The sequence below is a fragment of the Myotis nattereri genome, assembly GCF_964212035.1.
Source record: "Myotis nattereri genome assembly, chromosome: 19".
NCBI lineage: Eukaryota > Metazoa > Chordata > Mammalia > Chiroptera > Vespertilionidae > Myotis > Myotis nattereri.
Window position 1 is genome coordinate 23177905 of NC_138095.1, and position 22479 is coordinate 23200383.

The 22479-nt window shown below is 52.7% G+C and overlaps 1 protein-coding gene across 1 annotated transcript; it reads right to left on the bottom strand.

Moving 5' to 3' along the window:
- Positions 1 to 4: 4 nt before the first annotated feature.
- Positions 5 to 20945, bottom strand: HPS4 (HPS4 biogenesis of lysosomal organelles complex 3 subunit 2). The gene is made up of 13 exons (XM_081113783.1): positions 20428 to 20945; positions 18667 to 18757; positions 16596 to 16739; positions 13260 to 13367; positions 12765 to 12881; positions 11552 to 11646; positions 10077 to 10149; positions 8822 to 8858; positions 7956 to 8052; positions 6465 to 7374; positions 2785 to 2917; positions 2197 to 2305; positions 5 to 1246 (listed from the first exon to the last, which is right to left on the bottom strand). Exons 1-13 carry the CDS (start codon positions 20460 to 20462, stop codon positions 1075 to 1077), a joined length of 2121 nt encoding a protein of 706 aa, XP_080969909.1. The 5' UTR covers positions 20463 to 20945; the 3' UTR covers positions 5 to 1074.
- Positions 20946 to 22479: the final 1534 nt, after the last annotated feature.

Sequence of the window (22479 nt, forward strand, 5' to 3'; positions counted from 1 at the left end):
TCAGTGGCAATTTTGGCTGTTTTATTTTAGCCTTTGGAAACTTGTTTCAAGAAAAAGACACCATGCCATACACATGAGATGCAATTATTGACATTGCAGTTTTCAAATGGAATCTTCCAGTAAACACTGAGGAGACTTTGGTAAATAGCTTCATCCTATGGTCTGTACCGCATTTCGTAACATGTCTATGATGTAATAGACATGAAACATACAAATGAATGTGGTTCCCTCACACACAGCCACACTGAGAAGCACAGGTCTGCTCTTGCCCCAGAACATTTTGGAAACTCCCATTTGGGGACACTCACTCAAGAGGAAGCAGTGCAAAGCCCAGATCTGAGGCACATTGATTGGTTGCCTCCCGCGTGCAGCCTGCCGGGATCGAGCCTACAACCTGGAATTTCGAACTCAAGACCCTTCAGTCCACGGGCTGACGCTTTATCTGCTGAGCCAAACTGGCCAGGGCTGGGCTCTTAGTTTTGAGTCTAGTTCTAAGGTACTTCAGCCACTAAGGTGGCTGCCCCCCCACCCCCGACTGTCCCAGCCCTCCCTCCCAGGAGGACCACTCAGAAGACAGTCTCACTGGGAAGTGGTGTGCCAGGCAGCTTGCTAACAAACCTGCCACCTGTCCGTGCGCTCACACCTCACATCGCCCCCTGCAGGCAGGGCTGGAAAACACTCGGGACAACTATGTTCTAGAAAGAATGCCACCGGAATTTGGTGGCCCATGTTAAGGCTGGGATGGACCAGCGGCAGATGTCAGGCGCCTCAGCCCAGTGACAGATCTAACCGGCCTCGAACCTCTTTGGTACAAGGAGCGGAAGCGCCTGTTCTGGCCCAGCACTGCCGGTGAATCAAGGTCTTTATCACGCGCTCCAGGTCTGCGGACCCGAAGAACTACCCCGTCCCCGCCAATCTGTAAAGGAGCATCCAACACTCCGACGTCATAACTTCCTAGAGAGGAGCATTCCCGGGAAAATGAACGGGGGTATTTTCTGTTTAAAAGGCAGAGCTTCCTCGGTGGGCACTGCATTTGATAGTCATCGCGGGGAGGCCTTCCCCCCGAGGCCCTGTTCACAGTAAGTTCACCCCGTGCTTCAGCAGCTTCTGCTTGGCTTTGCCCGGGAGGCTGAAGGCGGAGTCCTGGGGGCTGGGGAAGCCGGAGCTCCGCGGGGCCGCCGCCAGCTGCTGGAAATAGGTTTCCTGGACGGGGTTGCAGCAGGCGTACACGGCTGTGGAGGCATTCCTAGGAGAGGAAGAGAGAAGGTAAGTACGACGCTGCTGCAGCAGGTCTCAGACCACACAGACGGTCTGTGCCTCCCATAGAGGCCCCCCAAAACTGGAAACGTGTGGAGAGAACATGTACTTTAGAGTCAGAGCCTGGCCCTGTCACTTTAAAAGAGTGTGCCCTGGGGCAAGTCACTGCTATTGCTTGTGCTCCAATGCCCCCATCTGTAAAATGAGGGAAAAATGCACGTTTCCATGGGACTTATTCACACAGCAGGCACTCCCCTCCTCGGACCTTCCCACTTGCCTTGTGCTCTGCTACTGGATTCACAGAGAAGCATGTGGGGAGAAAGGAGAATTCACTTGGTTACATACTCAAACCACAGTCATGATGAACAGATGTCTGCCTGCTGGCATGGAGGTGTTTAGGGCATGCGATGGGATGGAAAAGGAACTAGTGAACAGTACATGAGTATGATCCTCTTTTCTAGAAGAAAGACTTAAAATAATCAACATAGAAATACTAATCTACATTTCATGTTAAAAACAACAAAGCTTGGAGTAATATACACCAAACTAACAACTAAGGGCATCTCTGGGGTGCTGCTGGGTGAGGGGAAATGTTTGCTTCCTAGGCCTGGCAGGAGGCTGAGGACTATAATGAGCACGATGATGTCACAGGTCAGAAGACCATCCCTCGCTTCAGTATCGTTTGTGACAAGGAGACGGAGACCCTTCTCCCTAGAGCTGTCCTCACCGTTGTCCCCCAATGTCTAAAGCAGGTCTGAGCCCCAGGATGGGACCCCCAAAATACACGACACAGAAAACCATGCGAGTAGGTTATAGCAGCTACCAGGGCGAATAACAGAAGACCTGAACGGCAGTAACTGGAATGTTCCTCATGAATACGGCTCCACCCGGGCCCCCGGGAAGGTGATTCCTGTGCAGGACTGTGAGGGGAAGGCTCACCTGAGGGTCATCTCGTACAGGGAGGGCAGCTGGGCAAAGTCGGAGTGCATCAGGCGGACGGCCTGCAGGAAGCGGCGGTCCTGGGGCGTGGCCGCCTGAGGCAGGTTCGCTTCCAGGAGAGGACACAGAGCTGTGAGTGGCGGACTGCTTCCCAGATCTCCCCAACCTGGGACTGTCGCCTCAGACACGCGTGCAGGTGCCAAGGGGGAGGGAACAGGCCTGCAGGGAGCTGGGCCCTGACAGCTGCCACCAAGCAGCGGCGCAGGCACTGCCCCTGATAGTAAGCGACAGCGGTTTGTGGCCATCACAATTTTAGCAGAAACTTATCACAGATACTTGAACATGTGTGTGCTTCCCTCAAACACGGGAGAAACGGCCAAAAAAGGACAAACAGCAAGGAGGTGCTCATCAAGCAAATTCTAAATGCCGTGGGAGCGGGGCTGCAAGTGAGGAAACAGCAGCCTAGTTGCACATCCGACAGCTCTGGCCAGAGCGGCGGCAGCCTCCGTTCACTGGCCCCAGGTCTGACCTCCACCCCCTCCAGGAGGTGCCCCGGCCACACCGCTGCACACAGGGCCGGCTCCTTACCTGTCAGCACGTTCTGGACGCGGTCGTAATGCGTGAAGTTGTAGGTTCTGCTGGAGGAGGCGGCCTCGTCCCTGGGCAGCGTCTCCTTCAGGTGGACCTCTAGCCCGTTCAGGGACGCCAGGCTGCTGTGGAACTGCGGAGGAGCCCACGGGCCCGGCTGCAGTGAACCCACAGGCCCTGCGCCCAGCAAACGGTCACCCAAACAACACCGCGTGGCTACTGACTTAGGAAGGACTCTGACCAGCGTTTTTACCCATTTTTAGAGAAGTGCTAACTTCTGCCCTGATATTTTAATGCTGCTGTAAAATTATAGAAAAATAAACAAAGGAGAGCAGAAAAATACATTTTACAAGGAAGGAAAAAGCAGAGAAAAATAGCCCATAGTCTCATCATCCAGAAATAGCCACTGTTGGCCCTCACACCTCTCCTTCCAGCTACGACTTTCCCACGGAGGCTGCACGTTTGCCCAGCACCAGCACCGCCGACTGGGCCCCCACCCTCCCGGCTCTCAGCCAGGCCTGGGCTCCCCGGCCTCCACTGTCTGCAAGGAGTCCCCTCTCTGGGCATCTAGAACAGGATAGCCATGCGCCGCGCTGCAAGGACCGGGACTTGTCGGTCAAATGGTTTTCTGTGCGCTGTTCAGAGGCACCTGGCTGAGGAGACTGGCCCAGCACTTGTATCAAAAAACCCTCCCTGCCCGGCTGGTGTGGCTCAGTGGTTGAGCATTGACCTATGAACCAGAGGTCACGGTTCGATTCCCAGTCGGGGCACATGCCTGGGTTGCAGGCTCAATCCCCAGTGTGGGGCATGCAGGAGGCAGCCCATCAGTGATTCTCATCATTGGTGTTTGTATCTCTCTTTCTCTCTCTGAAATCAATAAAAATACATTTACAAAAATCCTTTGTAAACTCTAAGGCGCCACCCTGAGAGAAGGCATTTTTATAGAGGCAAGAAAATGAAAATGATGATGATGTGCGCCTTATTTACTAGTAACCAAGTGCTTCCATATGTGCCGGGGCCTACAAACCATGGCCTGCGCCAAACCCAGCCCATTCTGTTTTTGTATAGCCCGAGAGCTAAGAATAGTTTTTATATTTTTACATGGTTAGGGGGAAAAAATCAAAATAATATCGTGACACATGAAAATTATTGAGGTTCCCACTTCCGTGTCTATAAATAAAGTATTACTGGGACACAGCCACACCAGCTACATACTGTCTAAGGTTGAGAACCGTCGCAGCAGAGTTCAGCAGTTGTGCAAAGCGGGAAATATCTGCTGTGTGTTCCTTGGCATTAGAGTCTGCCAGCCCCTGGTACATGCTACACATACAGTCCTCACCGCAGCCCTGGAGACACGGAGCTGGGCCTGACTCCTGGCTCCTCCCACTTCTAGTCCACAGCAAAGCGCGGGGCTCAAGTGTGAGAGTGCCACAAGGTGCAGAACCAGCGATGCCGACACACATTCCCTCAGAAGCCCAGGTTCACGGGGAGGGTGCACGTCCATATTTCACTCTGGCACTGAGCCCAAGCTCGCCCCCTGCACGCAGGCAGCTCAGGGTCCCCTGCAGTCATGAAGGACTGGTGTGATCCCTGCCTGTGAAGGTCAGTGAGAGGCCTTCGGGTTTTGAGCAGGAACTACCAGTAGCTCTGTGCTGCCCCCTGGTGGGAGTCTAGTCCCCCTGGTGGGAATTCAGTCTGTTCCCTCTGAACTAATCCGATCTCTCCTGGCTGCTCCCACCTCCCAGCCGCCCACCCTGGGCCGACATAAAGAGCTGGCAGTTGATCTGCTGAAAGACAAGATGGCAGAATGACACCAGGCTGCCTGCCAGTGAGTGACAGCGCCGGGGAGGGGGTGCTCACTGTCACAGCGGAGCTGCAGCTTACCCTCCTGCAGGGCCCTGCTTTCCAGACAGCAGCGGGCGGAAAGCAGGTCTCGGGCAAAAAGGCAATAGAGGCCCGCTCCCAAAATGGTGAGGCAGGCAGCCTTCGGGGCTGGTCCTTCACCCCAGTCCCAGACCAGCAAGCTCATCAGTCACCACACCCTACTCTTCCGAAGAGAGGCGTCTTCTTCAGTGAGCTGCTCTCTCTTCCCGGGGCCTTCCCTACACCGCACCTGACTTTACATGCAAGCCCATGGCGGCAGCTGTCCGAACACATGGGTGGGCTGTGGCCACCAAGGGCGTGTCCACACAGCCAGAGCCACGGAGGGCGGGCACCTCCCCTTTTCCTCACCTTCCCACCGACCACTCCACGGTCAGGTCAGTAGGGGACAGAGTGGATGGGATGGGGAGGAGAAACGAGCAAGAGTTCTGGGCCCGCTACTTGCATTAGGTCGTTATCTCAACGAGGCCTGTTTTCTTGCTGGTAAAATGGGAATTACAATGCCACAGGCTGGCTAAAGGATAGATGTCAAGTGGTTAGCACACACTGAGTCTACAGGATACATCTTCCTTCCTTCTTCAAGTGCAGCCTGAAGTAGTTTTTCCTTTTCTTTTTTGGGAGGAAGGTAAGAGCTATCATATCTACTTTATTGCATCCAAACACTGGACCTTCAAACTAATGTGTCTACAGTTGGAGACCGAGCAGGACAGACCCTGCAAACCAAGCCGCGCAGGAGGAGATGTATAGCCCGAGGTCCCTGTGCTGTCAGAGGAGGTGGCGGCGGCGCTGAGAGCTGCGGGGCAGGCGGGTGTGGAAGCAGAGCAGCCACACGGTGGCCGTGTCTGAGGGACGGGGAGCGACAGGCCGGTCTGCGGGGGAGCAGTCTCGCCGGGGGCTCTGAGCACGGAAGCTGCCATCCCTCTGCCTCTGCGTTGCAAGGTGACTGGCTCCTTTATGGAGGGTCACAGCCCTGCGTGCTGAGGAGACGGCTGAGAATACAGATTGAAGAACAAACACAAGGCAAGCCCCAGGACACCATTCACCCTGCAGCAATTTCAACCTCCTGTTCCTACTGCTACCACCTCCCTGGCAACGACAGTAAGGCCGTTACTATAGCAACTGCATCTCCAGGGTAGGCCCCAGAGAAGGTACTGCTGGAAGTGGGGCAGGGGCTGGGACGGGTTAGTTAAAAGGAGCTTCTGGAGCCAGTTAAGCTTTGGGATGTCCCAGGCCCTCTAGGAAGGAGCCTCCAGCTCACTGTGGTACAGTGGGGGGTGAGGGGGCGGGGGGCGCTAAGCAGGGAAGGGGAGCTTCTGAAGAAGTCCCAACACCGGCTGTGACCATGCAGGGACAGGCTCCAGACGACTCAGATCCTAGAGCTGCCCAGGTTCAAAGTGAGGCCAACAGTGGTGGCGATGGCAGAGCAACGCCGTGTGCGCATGACCACACTGTCTAAAACAGCAGGGCCTGTCACCACCTCGCACTGCTGACGAGGAGCCAGAGGCTCGGGGGGCAGAGGCCTGTCTGTGTGCCTGGTTCCACAGCCAGAATCAAGACTCCAACTTGGTCTTCCGCGTCCAAGACACCGGAAGAAGCAGGAACATGCAAAACAAGCCGTGCCCTGGGCTTGCTCTCACTCACCCCCACAAGCCCCGGGAGGCGGGTATGCCCATGCCCACCGAATCAGCAAGGCCTTTCACCGGGGCACGCAGCACGGAGCCCTGTCCCCTCCTGCTCGGCGTCAGGGAGCACCCTCCCTGCCCGCGTTCCCAGGGGCTGGGGCAGGGCGGAGCACTCACCACCTCCTCGATGGCGGCGCCGTCTCCCAGCAGTGGCTCCTCGGCCAGCAGGGACAGCACCAGCCCTTTGACACTGTGAGTGTAGAGGTTCATGCGCACGAGTTCTCCCTGGCATGCTGGGGTCGCCCCGGGGTCAGTGCTGTCTGTGGAGGGGCTGTCGTCTGGAAGGTCTGCACAGCCCGAGTGGCATTCCAGGCCGGGGGCTGAGCGGCCCTCCTGAACCCCATGCACACACGGCTCCGTGCCTTCTCCCCCCTCCGGAAGCTTAGTTCCTCTCTGCTTTGAATCTGGGCGAGGCGATGACAATGGCCTGCTTGTACTTCTGGGGAGTGGGGCGGGGCTGCTGTCCCCTGAGAGGTCTTCGTGCTGCTCGAGGGCTCCATTCTGGGTGAGCGTGTCAGGAGCGGAGGGAGAGGGGAGGCCCCCGATGGCTGTGTCCCCAGGCAGGGCCTCCTTGGGTTCCCGGTGGCCAGAGTTGCTGACAGATCCCTTGGGACAAGGACCACCGCCATCTGGGACACACCCGTTGGAGAAGGCAGGAGAACCTGAGGCTGTTCCCGTTTCCCGAGCTTCTGGAATGTGGATTTCAGACAAGTCCAGCTCCTCGTTCCCCCTGGGCCGACCGGGTTCCCTCCCCGTCACTGGGGAGCGGCGGAGGCCAGGACTCTGGTCCCTGGCAGTGGCCTGCGGGTCTGCAGGCTGGGTGCTCTCCGGGCCACGGTCGGAGGGGTGTCCACTCTCCCCACTGCTGTTTGGCCACGCGGCGTCAGCGGGCCTGGGCTCAGGGGTGGCTGCCCACGGCCAGGCCACGGCCTCCTCGTGCCGGTCTTCTTTCAGGGCAGAGGGGCTGCAACCCTCCGGAGGATGCCGAGCAGAGCACCCCTGGAGTCCGGCTGGAGATGCAGGAGGGCTGGCGGACAGGGAAGATGTGAGGACACAGCGACAGCACAGGGCACGTGCCCCTCCCCGGGGAGACGAAAGCACCGCATCGGTGCCTGGGGCCTCAGAGCCTAAGAGGCCAAACCATTGGCATAAAAATGAGGCGATGCCTGGCCCTCAGGCTTCACCAGTGATGCCAGGATCATCGACTGGAAACGGCAGGCCCCCCCGAGTCAGCCGCATTTGGGGTCTACTCTAAGTCACCCCACACCGGGCATTACACTAACACTGTAGCAGCTTTCACCAGGAGCCCAGAAAGTAGGTATTACTGGGTCCATTTTATAAAACTAAGGCTCAGGTAGTGAACGCACTTGCCCGAGGTCATAGAGCAGATAAGCAACAGATCAGGGTCTTGACACCCACACTCCTGTCACCATACCGGCTGCCTCTTATCTCTCTGCTGAAGTCCCAGCAGCCCCTTCCAGGGCAGAGCACGGAGAAGATGGAGTGAAGGACGGATGGGACGTCCTAGGACCTAGGGGCTTGTGCGCATAAACCCATGAGAGGGAGCCCCGAAAGCGTGGTTTAAGGGGAAACCCGGTGCTCCCCTACCTGGTCACAGGCTCCCCTGGGAACTCATGGAGACTGGCAGCTTCCTCTTCCGTCACGAAAACAGGCATGATGTGGACATTCGGGGGCAGGACGGCTCCTGGAATCACAAAGCAACATGGAAGGCCCCCCTGGACCAGAGAAGAGAGGGGGAGTAACTGTCCTTGGGGTGACACAGGTACCCCAGCATGCCGGGCCAGAGAGCAGAGCTGTGACACACTCCTCAGCCCAGACAGAAGCACAAAACTGCAGCCACGGTTTCTGTGGTCAGCAAGGAAGAGCCCACGGGGACACCTTTGCTCCCAGCTGTGGAGGTGACCCCGGTGGAAGAAAATTTGGTGGCACTGAAGATATAAACTGGGGGAAGAGCAGTTCCAGCTGACAATAGGAGTGTGCCCCAACTTGTGCTTCAAAATAACACCAACAACCCTCCTGGGCACGTGTCCAGTCCTGCACAGGTCCTCCTGGCACTGGCCATGCGCCTGGCCTTCTCCCAGCCAGGGTCCCCGGAACCTGTCTGAGCCCGTCTCGCTATAGTGAGTTAGGGAGGAATTGGAAAGAGGGATCTAAAGGGTGCGCCTACACAATGCAGTATACAGAAAACCTGTTATAGAACTTAACTTACTAACCAATGGTTAACGTTACTAACCGATGCCACCCCGTAAGTTTCATTTTTAAAGAAGATGCGCCTAAAATCATGAGCCTTATTTGCAGTAAGGATTCCCATGGCTAACGTTGTACTTGAAGCTCTGTTCCATCCATTTCCCTAATCTTCTGAGCAGATGAAATAGCATCTGGGACACGTTCACAGGACTGTACAGGGACAGGCAGGATAAAGGACCGCATCCTCAGTGCGTCTCACGACTTACCACGCTCCCGCAGGGCATCCCCTCCTGTAGGTATTCTCTGCAAATAAACACACACACCAGTTGGCGCTGGGTACCACTCCCCTCCTCGCTAACCATCGGGACTGCACTAGGCCATCTGCTCATAAAGTAAGTTTGTCCCAGATGCTTGTCCCCAGCACGTGCCAGCTGCGAAGCAGATGGAAGGGAGGCTGCCCTCACTGCCTGCTCACCACCATGGGGGGCAGGTGAAACCCGCCTCCACCCACTCACATCAGGCTTTCTGTGCTCATTTCTCAGCGTCTCCCCTCTGGGGGTGAAAGTGGGGCTTCGTGTTTTCTTCTGTACATTCAGAGAACCCTTCTAGAATCCGGCCTCCTTTGCCACAGCCAGGCCCAGTGCTCACACACATTCCAGGATGACAAAAACGTGAAGGTCCTGCGAGCCTCGTGATAAACAGTTCACCAGATAGACTGTTCTAACGACACCTCCACCAGCAGAGGGGAAGGAGCGGACGGGAGCCCTGCCATCGTTCTAAATGGCCACTAATTTAGTAAGGGCAAAGAGCTAGGCCTGCGGTACATGTAAACCTGTGACCTATGTCAGGACGAATCAAGTAAAATGAAAGAAGTGATCACCATGTACAGTGCAGCTGTGGGCAATTTGATTCTCAATGGGCATCCATGTGTGTTTTTTCTCATTATAAAAGCAATTAAGTAAATAAGCAATGGAGGTATTTTAAGAGTATCTGATTTCCCAAGTCATCCTTTAGCATCTATGAAAATCCAACATCTTGCCTGGCCGGTGTGGCTCAGAGGTTGAGCGTCAACCTATGAACCAGGAGGTCACGCTTCAATTCCCGGTCAGGGCACATGCCTGGTTGTGAGCTCGATCCTCAGTGGGGGCGTGCAGGAGGCAGCCGATCAGTGATTCTCTCTCATCATTGATGTTTCTATCTCTCCCTCTCTGAACTCAGTAAAAATGTATTTTAAAAAATTCATCTCTTTGGCATAAAGTCCAGCGTTGAGGGAAGTCAAGTTCTCATAGTTGCACTTGGATTGAAGAAAAACCAACTCTCCAAGCCCACCACGCAGAAAGCAAGCTTTTCTGCCAGCCTTGCTGGGGAAGTCACTCATGAGGAAATGACACTGACAGGCCTGGGGTCCTGACAAGATGAAGGGAGGTGACCGCCCCCACAGCGCCCGTCCATCCCGGGCGGACCAGTCTCCCAGGGTTGCCTGGTGCGGAAGCTTCCAGCCAGATGGTGGCTGAGCCCTACCTGGTCCCGAGGTGCAGCTCGATGAAGCAGGACCTTGGCCGTGAGGGAGGGTGGGAGCTGGGTGCTCACAATCCTAGGAGGTCAGACACAGGAACAAGGACAGTGTGAGAAGAAATACACTGCAGGACTCTGGACTGAAAAGATCCCTCACCCCCACGTTGGCCTGGATCTTGGGGACACAGCTGGTGAAAGTGTCAACTGGTAAAGCCCTCTGGAGGGCACTCTGGCGATTTCCATTAAAATTTCAAATGTCCCAACCCTGTGACTGCCTTGTACCAAGAAATATGCAGAAGAATGTTCATTACAGAGAAAAAAAGGTAAAATCGTCTTAAGAAAAAAGGGGTAAACAATTTAAATTTCCATCAAAAAGAGAACAGTTAAATTAATCACTTAACTGTTCATGAATTGTTAAATTAATATTTAAAATAAATGTGCAGCTACTATGAGGTAGACCAATATGGACGGAGAAAATCTCACGGCTGAGAGAGAGAAGCCGCCAGGACTGGGAACACAGCCTCGAAGACCCGAGTCCCCAGGGGCTGGAGAGTTACTCCAGCCACACATCCCTCGGCTGTCAGAAAGCTCTGGGCACAGCGCCCCAGCCCTGCCTGCCCTGGGCTGTAAGGGCGAACCCTCCACGAGGAGAGAGGCCCTGGAAGATGCGTGGAGGGCCTCTTAGGCACTCGGGCCCATGAAGAGGCCCTCCAAGTGCGTGAAGAGTATAGAGATCTCAGAGCCCAGCAAGAGACGGTCAGCCAAGAGGCTGCAGGAGTCGGAGGAGAAGCAGCACTACCACCGCTTTGCAGAGCGGAGCTGCAGCCGCAGGAGGATGCCGCAGGCCCACACCCCTCACTAACATGCCCCTGCTGGTGACCTTGGGGGTTTGCACTCCCATCACCTAGAGACTGACAACGAGAAACGCATGCACCGTCCTGAGAATTATATGATCTCTTTAAACTGCTCGTGGAGGCATGGAACAGTCTGACAGCTGTCAGAGGGGAGGGGGGACTGGATGAAAGAAGATGAAGGGATTGGCCAAAAAACATATAAACATATCACATAGACACAGACAACAGTGTAGTGATAGCCTGGGGGGAGGGGGTGGGGGAGGGGGAGATGGGCAAAGGGGGGGAAATGGGGAAGGAAAGGGACTTTGCGTGGGGCGATGGGCGCACGATGCAGCGTGCAGATGATGTTTGAGTTGTGCACTTGCAACCTGTATGGTTTTGTGAACTGATGCCACCCCAATAAATTCAATAAATAAACAAATGCCTGGCTTTTCTATTCCTGACTGTTTTCTGGACACAACAGTTTCCAACGTCCCCACTTTGCTCAGTCAGGAACGTAGCCTCAATCAAACCTGAACTACCTGCTATTTGCCAAACCAGCCCACTTGGAACTGGCCCGAGGAGTTCCCGCCTAGGCCTGGGGCGGCATGATCTGGCTGCAGGGGGAGAGGCTCCGGCGGTACTCACAGGCCTTTGTAGAGGATGCAGCCGGCTAGCACGTGAGGGCAGCGCTGGCAGGTCTGCAGGATGAGGGCCGCCTTCAGCAAGAGCAGGGGCTCCACCTGTGCAGGCAAGAAGTATGCCCACAGGTTAGCAAGCTTCCAGTCCGGGAAGGAAAGGGAAGGGGACTGTAGATTGTGGGCAGGCCCTAACCCAAAGCCTGGAAAAAGGAGACCGTGTCACCTGATGAAGTCCGAGTCTCCTCTATACCCAGAACTCCCCACACCTCTAAATGCCAAGTTCTTGGAGGGCACAGTGAATAGGGCATGTGGTGGTTCCCAGGGGACACAGACTGGCCAGAAGACCCTGACTATCCGTGCTGAGACCAGCAGGCAGCCTGCAGGAGGCCGGCAGGTCTCAAATGCAAGTCATGGTGCCAGGTGATGCCCACCCCGCCGCACCCCCAGCCTCCCTCTGAAGCATGTGCCCCCTGGGACCAGCTGACTGGATGCCTGAGGGGGCCCAGGCCTCTCTTCCATGACATGAAGTGAAAACATCATGGCTTTCACTCGGGATATGCCTCAGTTCCACCTTCCTTGTAAGAAGTCAGTTGCTGAAAGTCCCTAAAAACACTGCACAATGAGGATGTGATGTTCACCAAGATCAAGGCCACAGAGCTACAGACAGCCAGGCGGCCAGGCCAGCCACATGAGCAGCCTACATGTCACTGAATGCCAGTGGTGGACGGAGTGGCTCAGAGGCGAAACACTTCTCAGCCACTCCCCCCCAGATATGGCGACCTTGTCTGTACAGTGTTAGCACTGGGCACTTCTAATGGTGAGAATAATTATATCATGTTAATATCAAGGAAGAAGGGGCCTTCAGATGACTTAGTTCAACATTTCTGGGACATGAGCAAAATAATAGTACTACCGTTACTAAGTATTTACTTTGTGTCATTTAGGTGTTGTCTTGTTTCATCATCAAAACAGTGCTGGGAGGCAGGTATTATGACCCCATTTTATGGATAAGAAGAGTGAGGTTCCGAGAGGCGCCTTGATTTGTCCAGGCTCACATAGCTGGTGAGCAGCAGCATGGAATTTAGTGTAGGTCTTAACCACCGCAACTGAGAAATGACACATCCGTCACCTCTCTCCATATACAGTTCATTTCAAGGGGGAGAGACAAAGGTGTCAAGCTCGATTCCCGTACGTGAAAGGAGAAGGGGGAGGCGAATTACTTTAGTCCGGTCCAAGTTCCAGAGGGAAGTGAAGATCTTATGCAGATCACTGGTGTTTTTCAGAATTTGTTCAATGAAGGTGTCCCACTCGGCGCTCAGTTCCTCCTGAGAACAATTCTGAAACAGAAACAGCCTGAGCGCAGGAGCTGAGCTTCTGAGAGACACCTCTTCGGTAAGGATCCCAACTACCACAGCCTGACTCCTCACACGGACACCGGCAGAGGGAGGGGAACTTCCTACCCTGAACCTCCCCACCACACTCAGGGCCCTGCCCTTCCCACCTACCCCAGGGGGAGGAGATGGAGGTAAGCCCTTGGAATGACTGTGACCTACGCCACTGGGGAACAGAGGCATCTGAGAGGGGCTCCAGGAGTCCCCGACCTGGTGGCTGGACACTGTGTCCGTGTAGAGTGGAACAGAACCTGGTGTGCTCGTAAGTGCTGTGTTCCGGCAGTTCTGGTTTTGCACAAGAGATGCCACACCCAGGCTCAATACCTTGTAAGCCAGAGAAACAGGTCCATTGTAGAAGTTAAAAAACCCAATGAGCTGGTGCAGAAACTGCTGGCAGCTGATATCCGGGAGCTCCACAGCACAGCCCAGCACCTGTGACGAGGGAAACGGACACAGGCATTTTCCTGGATTGAGTCCAAGCCCTGAATCCCTGCATCCAGGGCTCGCTCGCCACAGCCAGACCCCATAGCCCATTGAAACTGATCTATGCCCAGCCCACACCCTCCACTCCAGCCAAGCTGGTCTCCGCAGAGAACAGGGTCTGGTACACGTCGCCCAACCTGAAATGCCCTCCCTCCTGTTCACTGGCCCAGTGCCCTCCCATCCCTCAGTGCCCCTCACAGATGCTGGCACCTCCATGCAGCCTGCCCTGACCACCCAGCCAACGCTGACCTCTTTTCGGACCCGGCGCGGTGGTAGGCCTGTTAATTGGACACTGAATGTCTAATATGGGTTCACTGCAAACGCTGGGCTGAAACTGTTTCCCAAAGAGCCCTGGCACCTCCCGAGCTGGACCAAGGGCTCTGAGAACAGAAACTGACTAAATCCCCACGCATCTCAGAGCTCCCGGATGCGGGGTGCAGCGTCGTTCCCCGAAGATAAGCACTGGCTCTGCTAGACAGCATCTCGCCATATGTTCAAAGAGCCTGAAAGATGCTCATGTCCTTTGACTCAGCAGTTCTACCTCTAGGAACCTTTCCTCAGGGAGTCACCAGACACGTGAACAAAGGAGCAAACCAACCCTGCAGGCGGGAAATGTACAAACTCCCTCTAGATGGACGCTCTGCGAGGCAAGGGCCTTTGTTTTTCTCCTGATGTGACCCAGGAGTCACAGCCTCACTGATGTGACCCAGGAGTTACAGCCTCACTGATGTGACCCAGGAGTCACAGCCTCACTGATGTGACCCAGGAGTCACAGCCTCACTGATGTGACCCAGGAGTCACAGCCTCACTGATGTGACCCAGGAGTCACAGCCTCACTGATGTGACCCAGGAGTTACAGCCTCACTGATGTGACCCAGGAGTTACAGCCTCACTGATGTGACCCAGGAGTCACAGCCTCACTGATGTGACCCAGGAGTCACAGCCTCACTGATGTGACCCAGGAGTTACAGCCTCACTGATGTGACCCAGGAGTTACAGCCTCACTGATGTGACCCAGGAGTTACAGCCTCACTGATGTGACCCAGGAGTTACAGCCTCACTGATGTGACCCAGGAGTTACAGCCTCACTGATGTGACCCAGGAGTCACAGCCTCACTGATGTGACCCAGGAGTCACAGCCTCACTGATGTGACCCAACCGCACGGGTGAAGAGCCGGCTGCTTCCCCAGCTGAGCTGTAGATCGGATGCGATTCCGATCACAACCCCACCAGCTTTGCTTTAGAAAATGACAAACTGATTCTGCTACAGAAACACAAAGGACCTGAAATGTGCAAAGCTAACCTGCAAAAGAAAAAGGCAGGACTTACCCTACCTGATTTTAAGAGAGTGTGCTGCCCCTCTAAGATCTTCAGAGAGACCAATGGAAGGACAGGCAGCCCAGAGACACAGCCTCGCTTAAGTGGCCCCTGACCTTTGACAGAGGAGCCGAACAGGGAAGGGTCCAATAGGAAAGGGGAGTTGTGCGGCAATGGTGCTGGAACCAAAGGGCCCTTGACCTCTACTTCACATCCAAACACAAGCATTAATCCAAGACGGATTACTGACTCAAATTTAAAAGCGAACACTAGAAACTTCCCCCCAAATTGAGAACATCTTCTCTGCGGAGGTAGGCAATGGTTTTAGACAGGATACAGAAAACAATAACCATAAGATTGATAAATTCGACTTCACTGAAATGAAAACCATCTGCTCATCAGAAGACATCATTAGGAAAATCAATAGGAGGACTGCAAAGTGGGAGAAAATATCTTTAAAATATGTATCAGACAAAAGAACTTGTATCCAGGATATATATAAAAAACCCCTACAACTCAATTTTAAAAAAACAAAACCAATTTACAAAATGGACAAAAGCTTTGGGTAGACACTTCGCAAAGGAAGATATACAAATGGCCTCAAGCCCATGAAAAAGCCTTAATACCATTAGTCATTAGGGAAATGCAAATGGAACTACAATGAGCTACCACAGCACATCCAGCTGAATGGCTAAAATTAAACATCTGCCAACATCGGTGTGGACGAGGATGTAACATAACCAGAATTCTCACACATCGTTGGAGGGAGTGTAAAATGGCGCAGTCACTTTGGGGAAAGGGCTGGTGGTTTCTTATAAAATTAACACACACCTATCCCAGGACCCAGCAGTTCCACACAGAGATATTTACTCACGAGAAATGAAAACTTATGTCCATGAAAAGACTCATATAGGAATGTTCCTAGGAGCCTTATTCTTACGTGCCCCAAACTGGGCACAGTTCATGTGTCTGGGAAAAGGAGGCTGAGCCCTGGCCAGTGTGGCTCAGTTGGTTGAGCATCGCGCCGTGTACTGAGAGGTCGCCGTTCAATTTCAGGTCAGGGCACATGCCTGGGTTGTGGGCTCAATGTTTCTCTCTCTCTCTCTCTCCTTCTCCCTTCCCTTTCTTTAAAATCAAATAAAAAAAATTTTTTTTAAATAAAGGAGAATGAATAAGCAGACGGTGATGTCTTCAGACAACGGAATGAGGTTCAACATGAAAGGGAAGGCTCTGCCCATACACGCAACATGGATGAATCTCACAAACGTAAGCATGACAGAGCCTGCAGAGAGGATGTTATATGTCTTATTTCACTCCTATGATGAACTCTCCAAACATTTCTGACATATCATGGCTGGTTCCTCCTCTCCTTTGAAAGACTGAAACCAACCTATAGAAATTCTTTCTATTCTGTGATGCAAACTGAGTTTAATCCCCATCTTTACTTCTTTATACTTCCATACTTCCTGGATAAATGACCCAGAAACTCGAAACATTGGTGCATGTATGTCAGGTTTCAAAGAACCGTTAAGAAGAAGAAGAAAAAGAACAGCCATTTCTTTACATACAGTAGTACCGTATACACTCAAGTGCCCTTTCCCACGCCTACACTTTCCTCAAAGTATTTCTGAGCAGAAGGGGTGTTCAAATGTAAGGAAAGATATTCATCTTTGTTGGTATTATTTCCAGCATTTCATTATGAATTTTTTCTGACATACTAAACAGTCGAAAGAGTTTTATAGTAAATATTCATACAGTTGACCCTCGAACAACACAGGCTTTCCAAACCTCACCGTCACGATGCTTATCGCCCAGACCATGACGCGTGGTAGAGGCCCTGGTTCTGCCCATGAAACTCACCCAAAGGTAATCTCCATCGACCTTGATGGCGAACTTCAGTTTCCGCAGCCGAATGAGAGTGGGAGGAGCGCCCGAGATGTCAGAGATACAGCGGACCACCCCGGCAATCTGGCCACAGAGCAGCTCCCGCTGGTCAAGCAGGGTCTATGGGAAAGCAGCAGATGCCAGACAGGAAGTTGAAATTGCTGGGCTCTTGTGTCATTCCTTAGAGCAGACATAGTCTGCAGGCCAGAGCCAGTTGGCGGCCTATTTTTATGTGGCCTGTGAACTAAGAATTTCTTTAAGGGTTGTCAGAACAACAACAAAGAATATGTGATGAGGACCATCTGTGGCTTCTTACAAAGCCTAAAATATTTAGCTGTTTTCGGACAAAGTCTGTGGACTCCTGCCTGAACACCCACAGTGAACACATAAGATGATTCCACAGAAATGCATTTTTCTCCCTAGGATTATACCCTAGAACAGCCGTGGGCAAACTACGGCCCGCAGGCCGGATCCAGCCCGTTTGAAATGAATAAAACTATTGAAATAAAAGACCGTACCCTTTTATGTAATGATGTTTACTTTGAATTTATATTAGTTCACACAAACACTCCATCCATGCTTTTGTTCCGGCCCTCCGGTCCAGTTTAAGAACCCATTGTGGCCCTCGAGTCAAAAAGTTTGCCCACCCCTGGCCTAGAATTTACCCCCCAGCATGGGTAGAAGCATGAGCCTTTCATCCCTATTCAAATCCCCTGCAGAGTGGCCAGAGCAGCCTGGATTAATCCCAATTATCCAAGTCAGAGGGTAATCACGTGAGCGAATTTACAGACCCCCTAAGGCAGTGGTTCTCAACCTTCCTAATGCCGCGACCCTTTAATACAGTTCCTCATGTTGTGGTGACCCCCAACCATAAAATTATTTTCGTTGTTTCTTCATAACTGTAATGTTGCTACTGTTATGAATCGTAATGTAAATATCTGATATGAAGGATGTATTTAGGCGGCCCCTGTGAAAGGGTCGTTCGACCCCCAAAGGGGTCGCGACCCACAGGTTGAGAACCGCTGCCCTAATGGATCTTAGCATTAACTCAGCTGCGGGGCAGCCAGACATTATGTGATGAACAGAAAATGTACACACCACCTATGAAAAATTCTTGCCTGAAAGAAATGTACTTGAACCTCATCAAGGCCCTAGATCTTACCACTGGTTTAAAGGAAACCCGGTGGATAGAAGACGTTAAATGACACCACCAGGAGGGAGTCATCAGCAAGCCCAGAGCGTGGGACAGGCTCACGTTCTATTGCACAAATGGCCTGGTTTCTTCGTAACAATGCATAGAGGGGAAAGAGGAGGGGTGGGTGAGGACGGCTACAGTGAAAGGGACTTAACACACAACATAACCCAATGGAACAGCGAACCTTGATTGGGTCCTGATCAGGAAAAAGAGTGAGAAAGGGGGAAAGAAGGAGAGAAGAAAGGAAACTAGGTCTAGGCAACATCTAAGTAATAAGGCAAAATTTGAATATCGGCACTACCTGACAATATTAAGGAATTATTGTTACTAATTATTGTAACTGTTGTTAGCTGTGATTTTAAATAAGAAAAGTCCTTTTCAGTTAGAGAGGTTACTTGATACTGATGAGATAACACAATGTCTAGGATTTGCTTCAAAATACTCCAAGAATAAAAGGGTAGAGAGTTTAGGTTGGGTCATATAAAATTGGCCAAGTGTTGGTAACTGTTAAAGCTGGTGACAGGCATGTAAGGGTTCATGATATTTTGTATATGTTTGAATAAAAGTTTTTGGTTTTTCTTTAACGAGCCGATCAAAAATTGGGAGCAGTGGGGCAGAGAGAAAATCGTGATGGTAAGAGCCAGATAAGATGGAGGCACTGAGCTGGGAGTTTAAAGACGAGAACAAGAACTACTACAACCAAGTCTAAGAGTAGAAGCGCCAAGTGCCTGGATTATCCATAGAAAACTGTCCCAATGTAAACCCTACACTTTTGAAAAGTCACCACGGTGAGGCCTAAGTTCTGTTCCGTGGATGGATCCCCACCAAACCACGGCAGGCCGGGTGGCTCACCTGAGAAGGATAGAAGTAACAAATGCCAGCTCTTGTTGGGTCGCCTTCTTCCTTTACCTTGGAACCATCGTAGAGGAAGAAGTAATTCCACCTGGCAAGAGAACAGAGCAGAGCTGTTGCCTTTCATCCGGGATCAGCCGAAGGCACGGCTCCCTGTTTCCCAGCCCGAGCGCTCATTACAGCTCATGACTCGGTATTTGCAAAGCCTCTATGGCCCCGGAGGAAGAAGAACCCAGTGGCGACAAGTAGATAAAACCGTTTCTTAAGTGCAGTTGAGTCGAACTAAAAATAGGCCTCTATCCAGCAGTCAAACCATCTGAGAGAGACAGGAAAGACGAGGGCCCACAGTGGCGCCTCTTACTGGAGACATCGAACTGGACTATGTACTCACATGGTTTGGTAAACTGTCTTTCAAGGCCCTGGCAGCCAAGTAAGTCAGAGCGTCTCAGAAGCACTCGGCACAACTGCTGCGCACAACGATCTCCAAAACAGCCCTTCTAAATGAATCCATAAATTCCTAGAATTCATTTAACAAACATTACTGAGGGCCTAAGTGTGCGCTGGGGCCCGGCGATAGGAGGGAGCAAATAAACCATGTTTCAATGCAGGGAAAACGGGGGCCTTTTAAAGGTCACAGAGACGCACCGGGCCCCTCTCTGCCTACAAAACCTGACGAGGATGAACTCAAACACGACCCCTCATCAAACTGCGGGTGCCCAGAGGAATCCCTCGTCTCAATTTCCATTAACCCTTTGTTCCTCCCTCGTCTTATGGTCTGCTCTGCCATATAATTGTAATAGCCTCTTTAGGATCTCAAGGCAAACTCTACAAAGGCTTCCTGAGTTTTACTAGCAAACCTCTGCGAGCACACCGATCAGGTGAGAGCCTAAGGAGGAGGCCCTGTGGCGCTCTGTCACCTGTGCCCCCCCCCCCCCGGGCCCCTCCCTCTCACCCTCTCTGGCTCCCAGCTGGCCTTTCTGATGACCAGCACTAACCCAGTTTCCAGTCCCGCCCGCCTTCCTGACTTCCAGACGTGCCACTGGCTTCAGGGCAGGTCCCGATCAGAAAGCCCTCAAGTGTTTCAGACTCAACTCGGAAACCCCACTGCTGGGCCCGTCTGCCCTGGCCTATGTCCTTGGGGTAAAAGCACCCTCCACCCCCCCGCTTCCAAGTGCACATAAGAGAACCTGGGGGTCATTTTGAACTGCGCCATCTGTTTGACTTCCCCACATATATCATCCGGCACTAACCCTGCTCAGTCTATTTAAACCAGGCCTTTCGCTTTGATCTCCTCCATTCGTGTTTGCTGAGCCAAGTTACGAGAGAGGCTTAACCCATTTGGGGATGCCAAGGGACCGGAGCTGCAGGCAGACATTGTGCAATACCCGGCAACAGCCACACTGAAGACTGGCCAAGCCCTTCTCATGGTGTCATTCTGCAGTGCAACCATTTCTTAGCTTTCAAAAGCGAGGGCTCCAGCGCCCACATTATTTTCAAAGCCCAATGCAGGATCGGCCACGATTATCTCCTGTACCATCTACCAGCCGCGCCCGACTCGCTGGAACACTGCACGAAGCTGGCAAAGTCACAGCACACCAGCTTTGGTGAGAAACGGCTCACGTGTTAGACTCAGCTGCTCTGAAGAAAATGGCTTTTTTCCCCTTAATAAAATCAAGACAGTCTGGCTGGGGTTCAGTTCACCCAAAATACCCGCCGGGCAGCCTGGCAGGAACTTAAACCACAGCAGGCCTTGCTACTCACCAGGAGGCTGACTTCCTCTCTGTTGAGGTGGCCATTTACTTTCAGGTCGCGCTCATGCTCTTTATTTGGATTTTCTCCTCCAGTTGTGGCTTCTTCCTCCGCAGCAGTGACCGCTCCTGTGTCCCCGATCCGGTGAGTCCAGATGTGGGAGGTCTTAAGGGTTTTCAGTCACAACTGTCACTCGCTTTGTTTTCATTCAACAGGAAGGTGCCACTTCCCTCTTGGCAAGCCCTTCAGTTCCATGGGTGCCTCTGAGAACCCTGGGAGAGAGGATAATAAAGCCAGAGAATTCTACCAGGAAAGCCAGCTCCGCTAATCTGGTCCCGTGAGCATCAGCTCTCTGGCTCTGCAGAATGACCCCTTCAGAGACCTCGCCAGGAAAGCGCAATAGGGGAGGTGCATGCTGATGTTCTGGGTGATTCCTAGCTTGTGTGCTTCAAAGCCATTCTGAAGACACTTTTAAACTTTTTGAAGCTTCCCGTTCAAACATCAGTGCCTTAGCCCTAAAATAAACACAAGGAATAGATTATCTCTGAAACCCACAAAAGAGCATGTGACCCAGCGTGGTTAAGCAAATGGTAGACTTCAAAAGAGCTTTCTAGAAAGTTGAAAACAGTTTCAAAAAAAAAAAAGAGAGAGAGGGTAGCAGGACTTCAAACCCTTCAGTTTCTTGAACAGTGAAGTCTGGAAGAGAAAGTTAAATAACTTGGGTGAGGAAGCTCGGGCGTCAAGGGGAGTGTACAAATAAGGCAGTTGCTGTAGTAGTAATAATGGGACTCAAATTAAGGAATTGTCACTGTGACAGCTCAAAAATAACCCGAACATGCAGAAGTCCAGAGCTGGGCATGTTTCCAAAAGACGCAGTGAGAATTTAACAAGTGGCTTTCAAACTCCTCCCACAGGAGGAGACAACTCGGACCATCAGAGGACTGGAGGGTCTGAATGGGCGCACCCTGGCATCATTTACTCTAATCCTTATCTCTTGCACAGTGGGTCAGCGGGCAGGAAAAATCACCTCCACTGGCCCTAACCGGGCAGCTCATTTGGTTACAACTTCGCCCCGATACACCAAGGTTTTGGATTCAATCTCCAGTCAGGGCACATACAAGAGGCAACCAATGAATGCATGAGTGGGTGGAGCAACCGGTCGATGTTTCTCTCTCTCTCCCTTTCTCTCTCTCTCTCTAAAAACCAATCAATCAATAAAAAACTACCTGGACTGTCTTTGCTTATTCCTTCCAGAGATAGGGAGTTCACACTGTTAAATGGTTCCTTCCACTAAGCTAACCGGGCCTCCCAGGAGCCTCTACACACTGGTCCGCATAACACCTGCAGGAAAATTAAACGAGGCCTAACCCCTCCACAAGACAGCCCTTGGTCCATCAAAACTGTATCTCCAAGATGCATGTCCTCAGGGACATGGTTTCAAATGCTCACTCGCCACCTGTCATCCTTCTGGGAGCACAGTGGAGTGTTTTAAAGCTCCTCTGGTAGAGAGAAGTCCCTAGAGAGGACCCCCCCCTCCCCATGGTCTGTACAATCTGTCTTAACTCAGCTGTCAGTATCTTGGGCTGGGTCTGCACAGGTTCCCGCACATGGCTTCTCTGAAGCGTATCTGGATGCCTGGGGCGAGGCAACTAAGCGCTCGGAACCAAGAACAGCGGCCTGAGACCCGCTTATCGCTTGTTCCCAGGGGACTGGGTCCTCCACTGCCAAGGCCCCCTCTCTTATCTCTGAAAGGTCCAGAAGAGGCCGGAAGTGGCCCCGGGGTGGGGCAGGGGTTGGAATGTGCCCACAGAAGGCTCAGGCAGGAAGTCCACAGTCGCCCGCTATGACCCGAGGGTGGTGGTGGTGGTGATGGTGTAGGAAGCGGCCTCGGCAGGTCAGCGGGGCAGGAGAGAAGGGCCAGGGAGCGATCGGTTACCGTCCAGAGCCCGGGGAGTGTCTGGCCTCGGTGCCAGGGAATTGGGAACTGGCTGGCACGGGCACGGGGGCAACCTGGGCCGGGCCAGCGCGCAGGGAGGCCGCGATGAGGCGCTCCTGGCCGCGGCC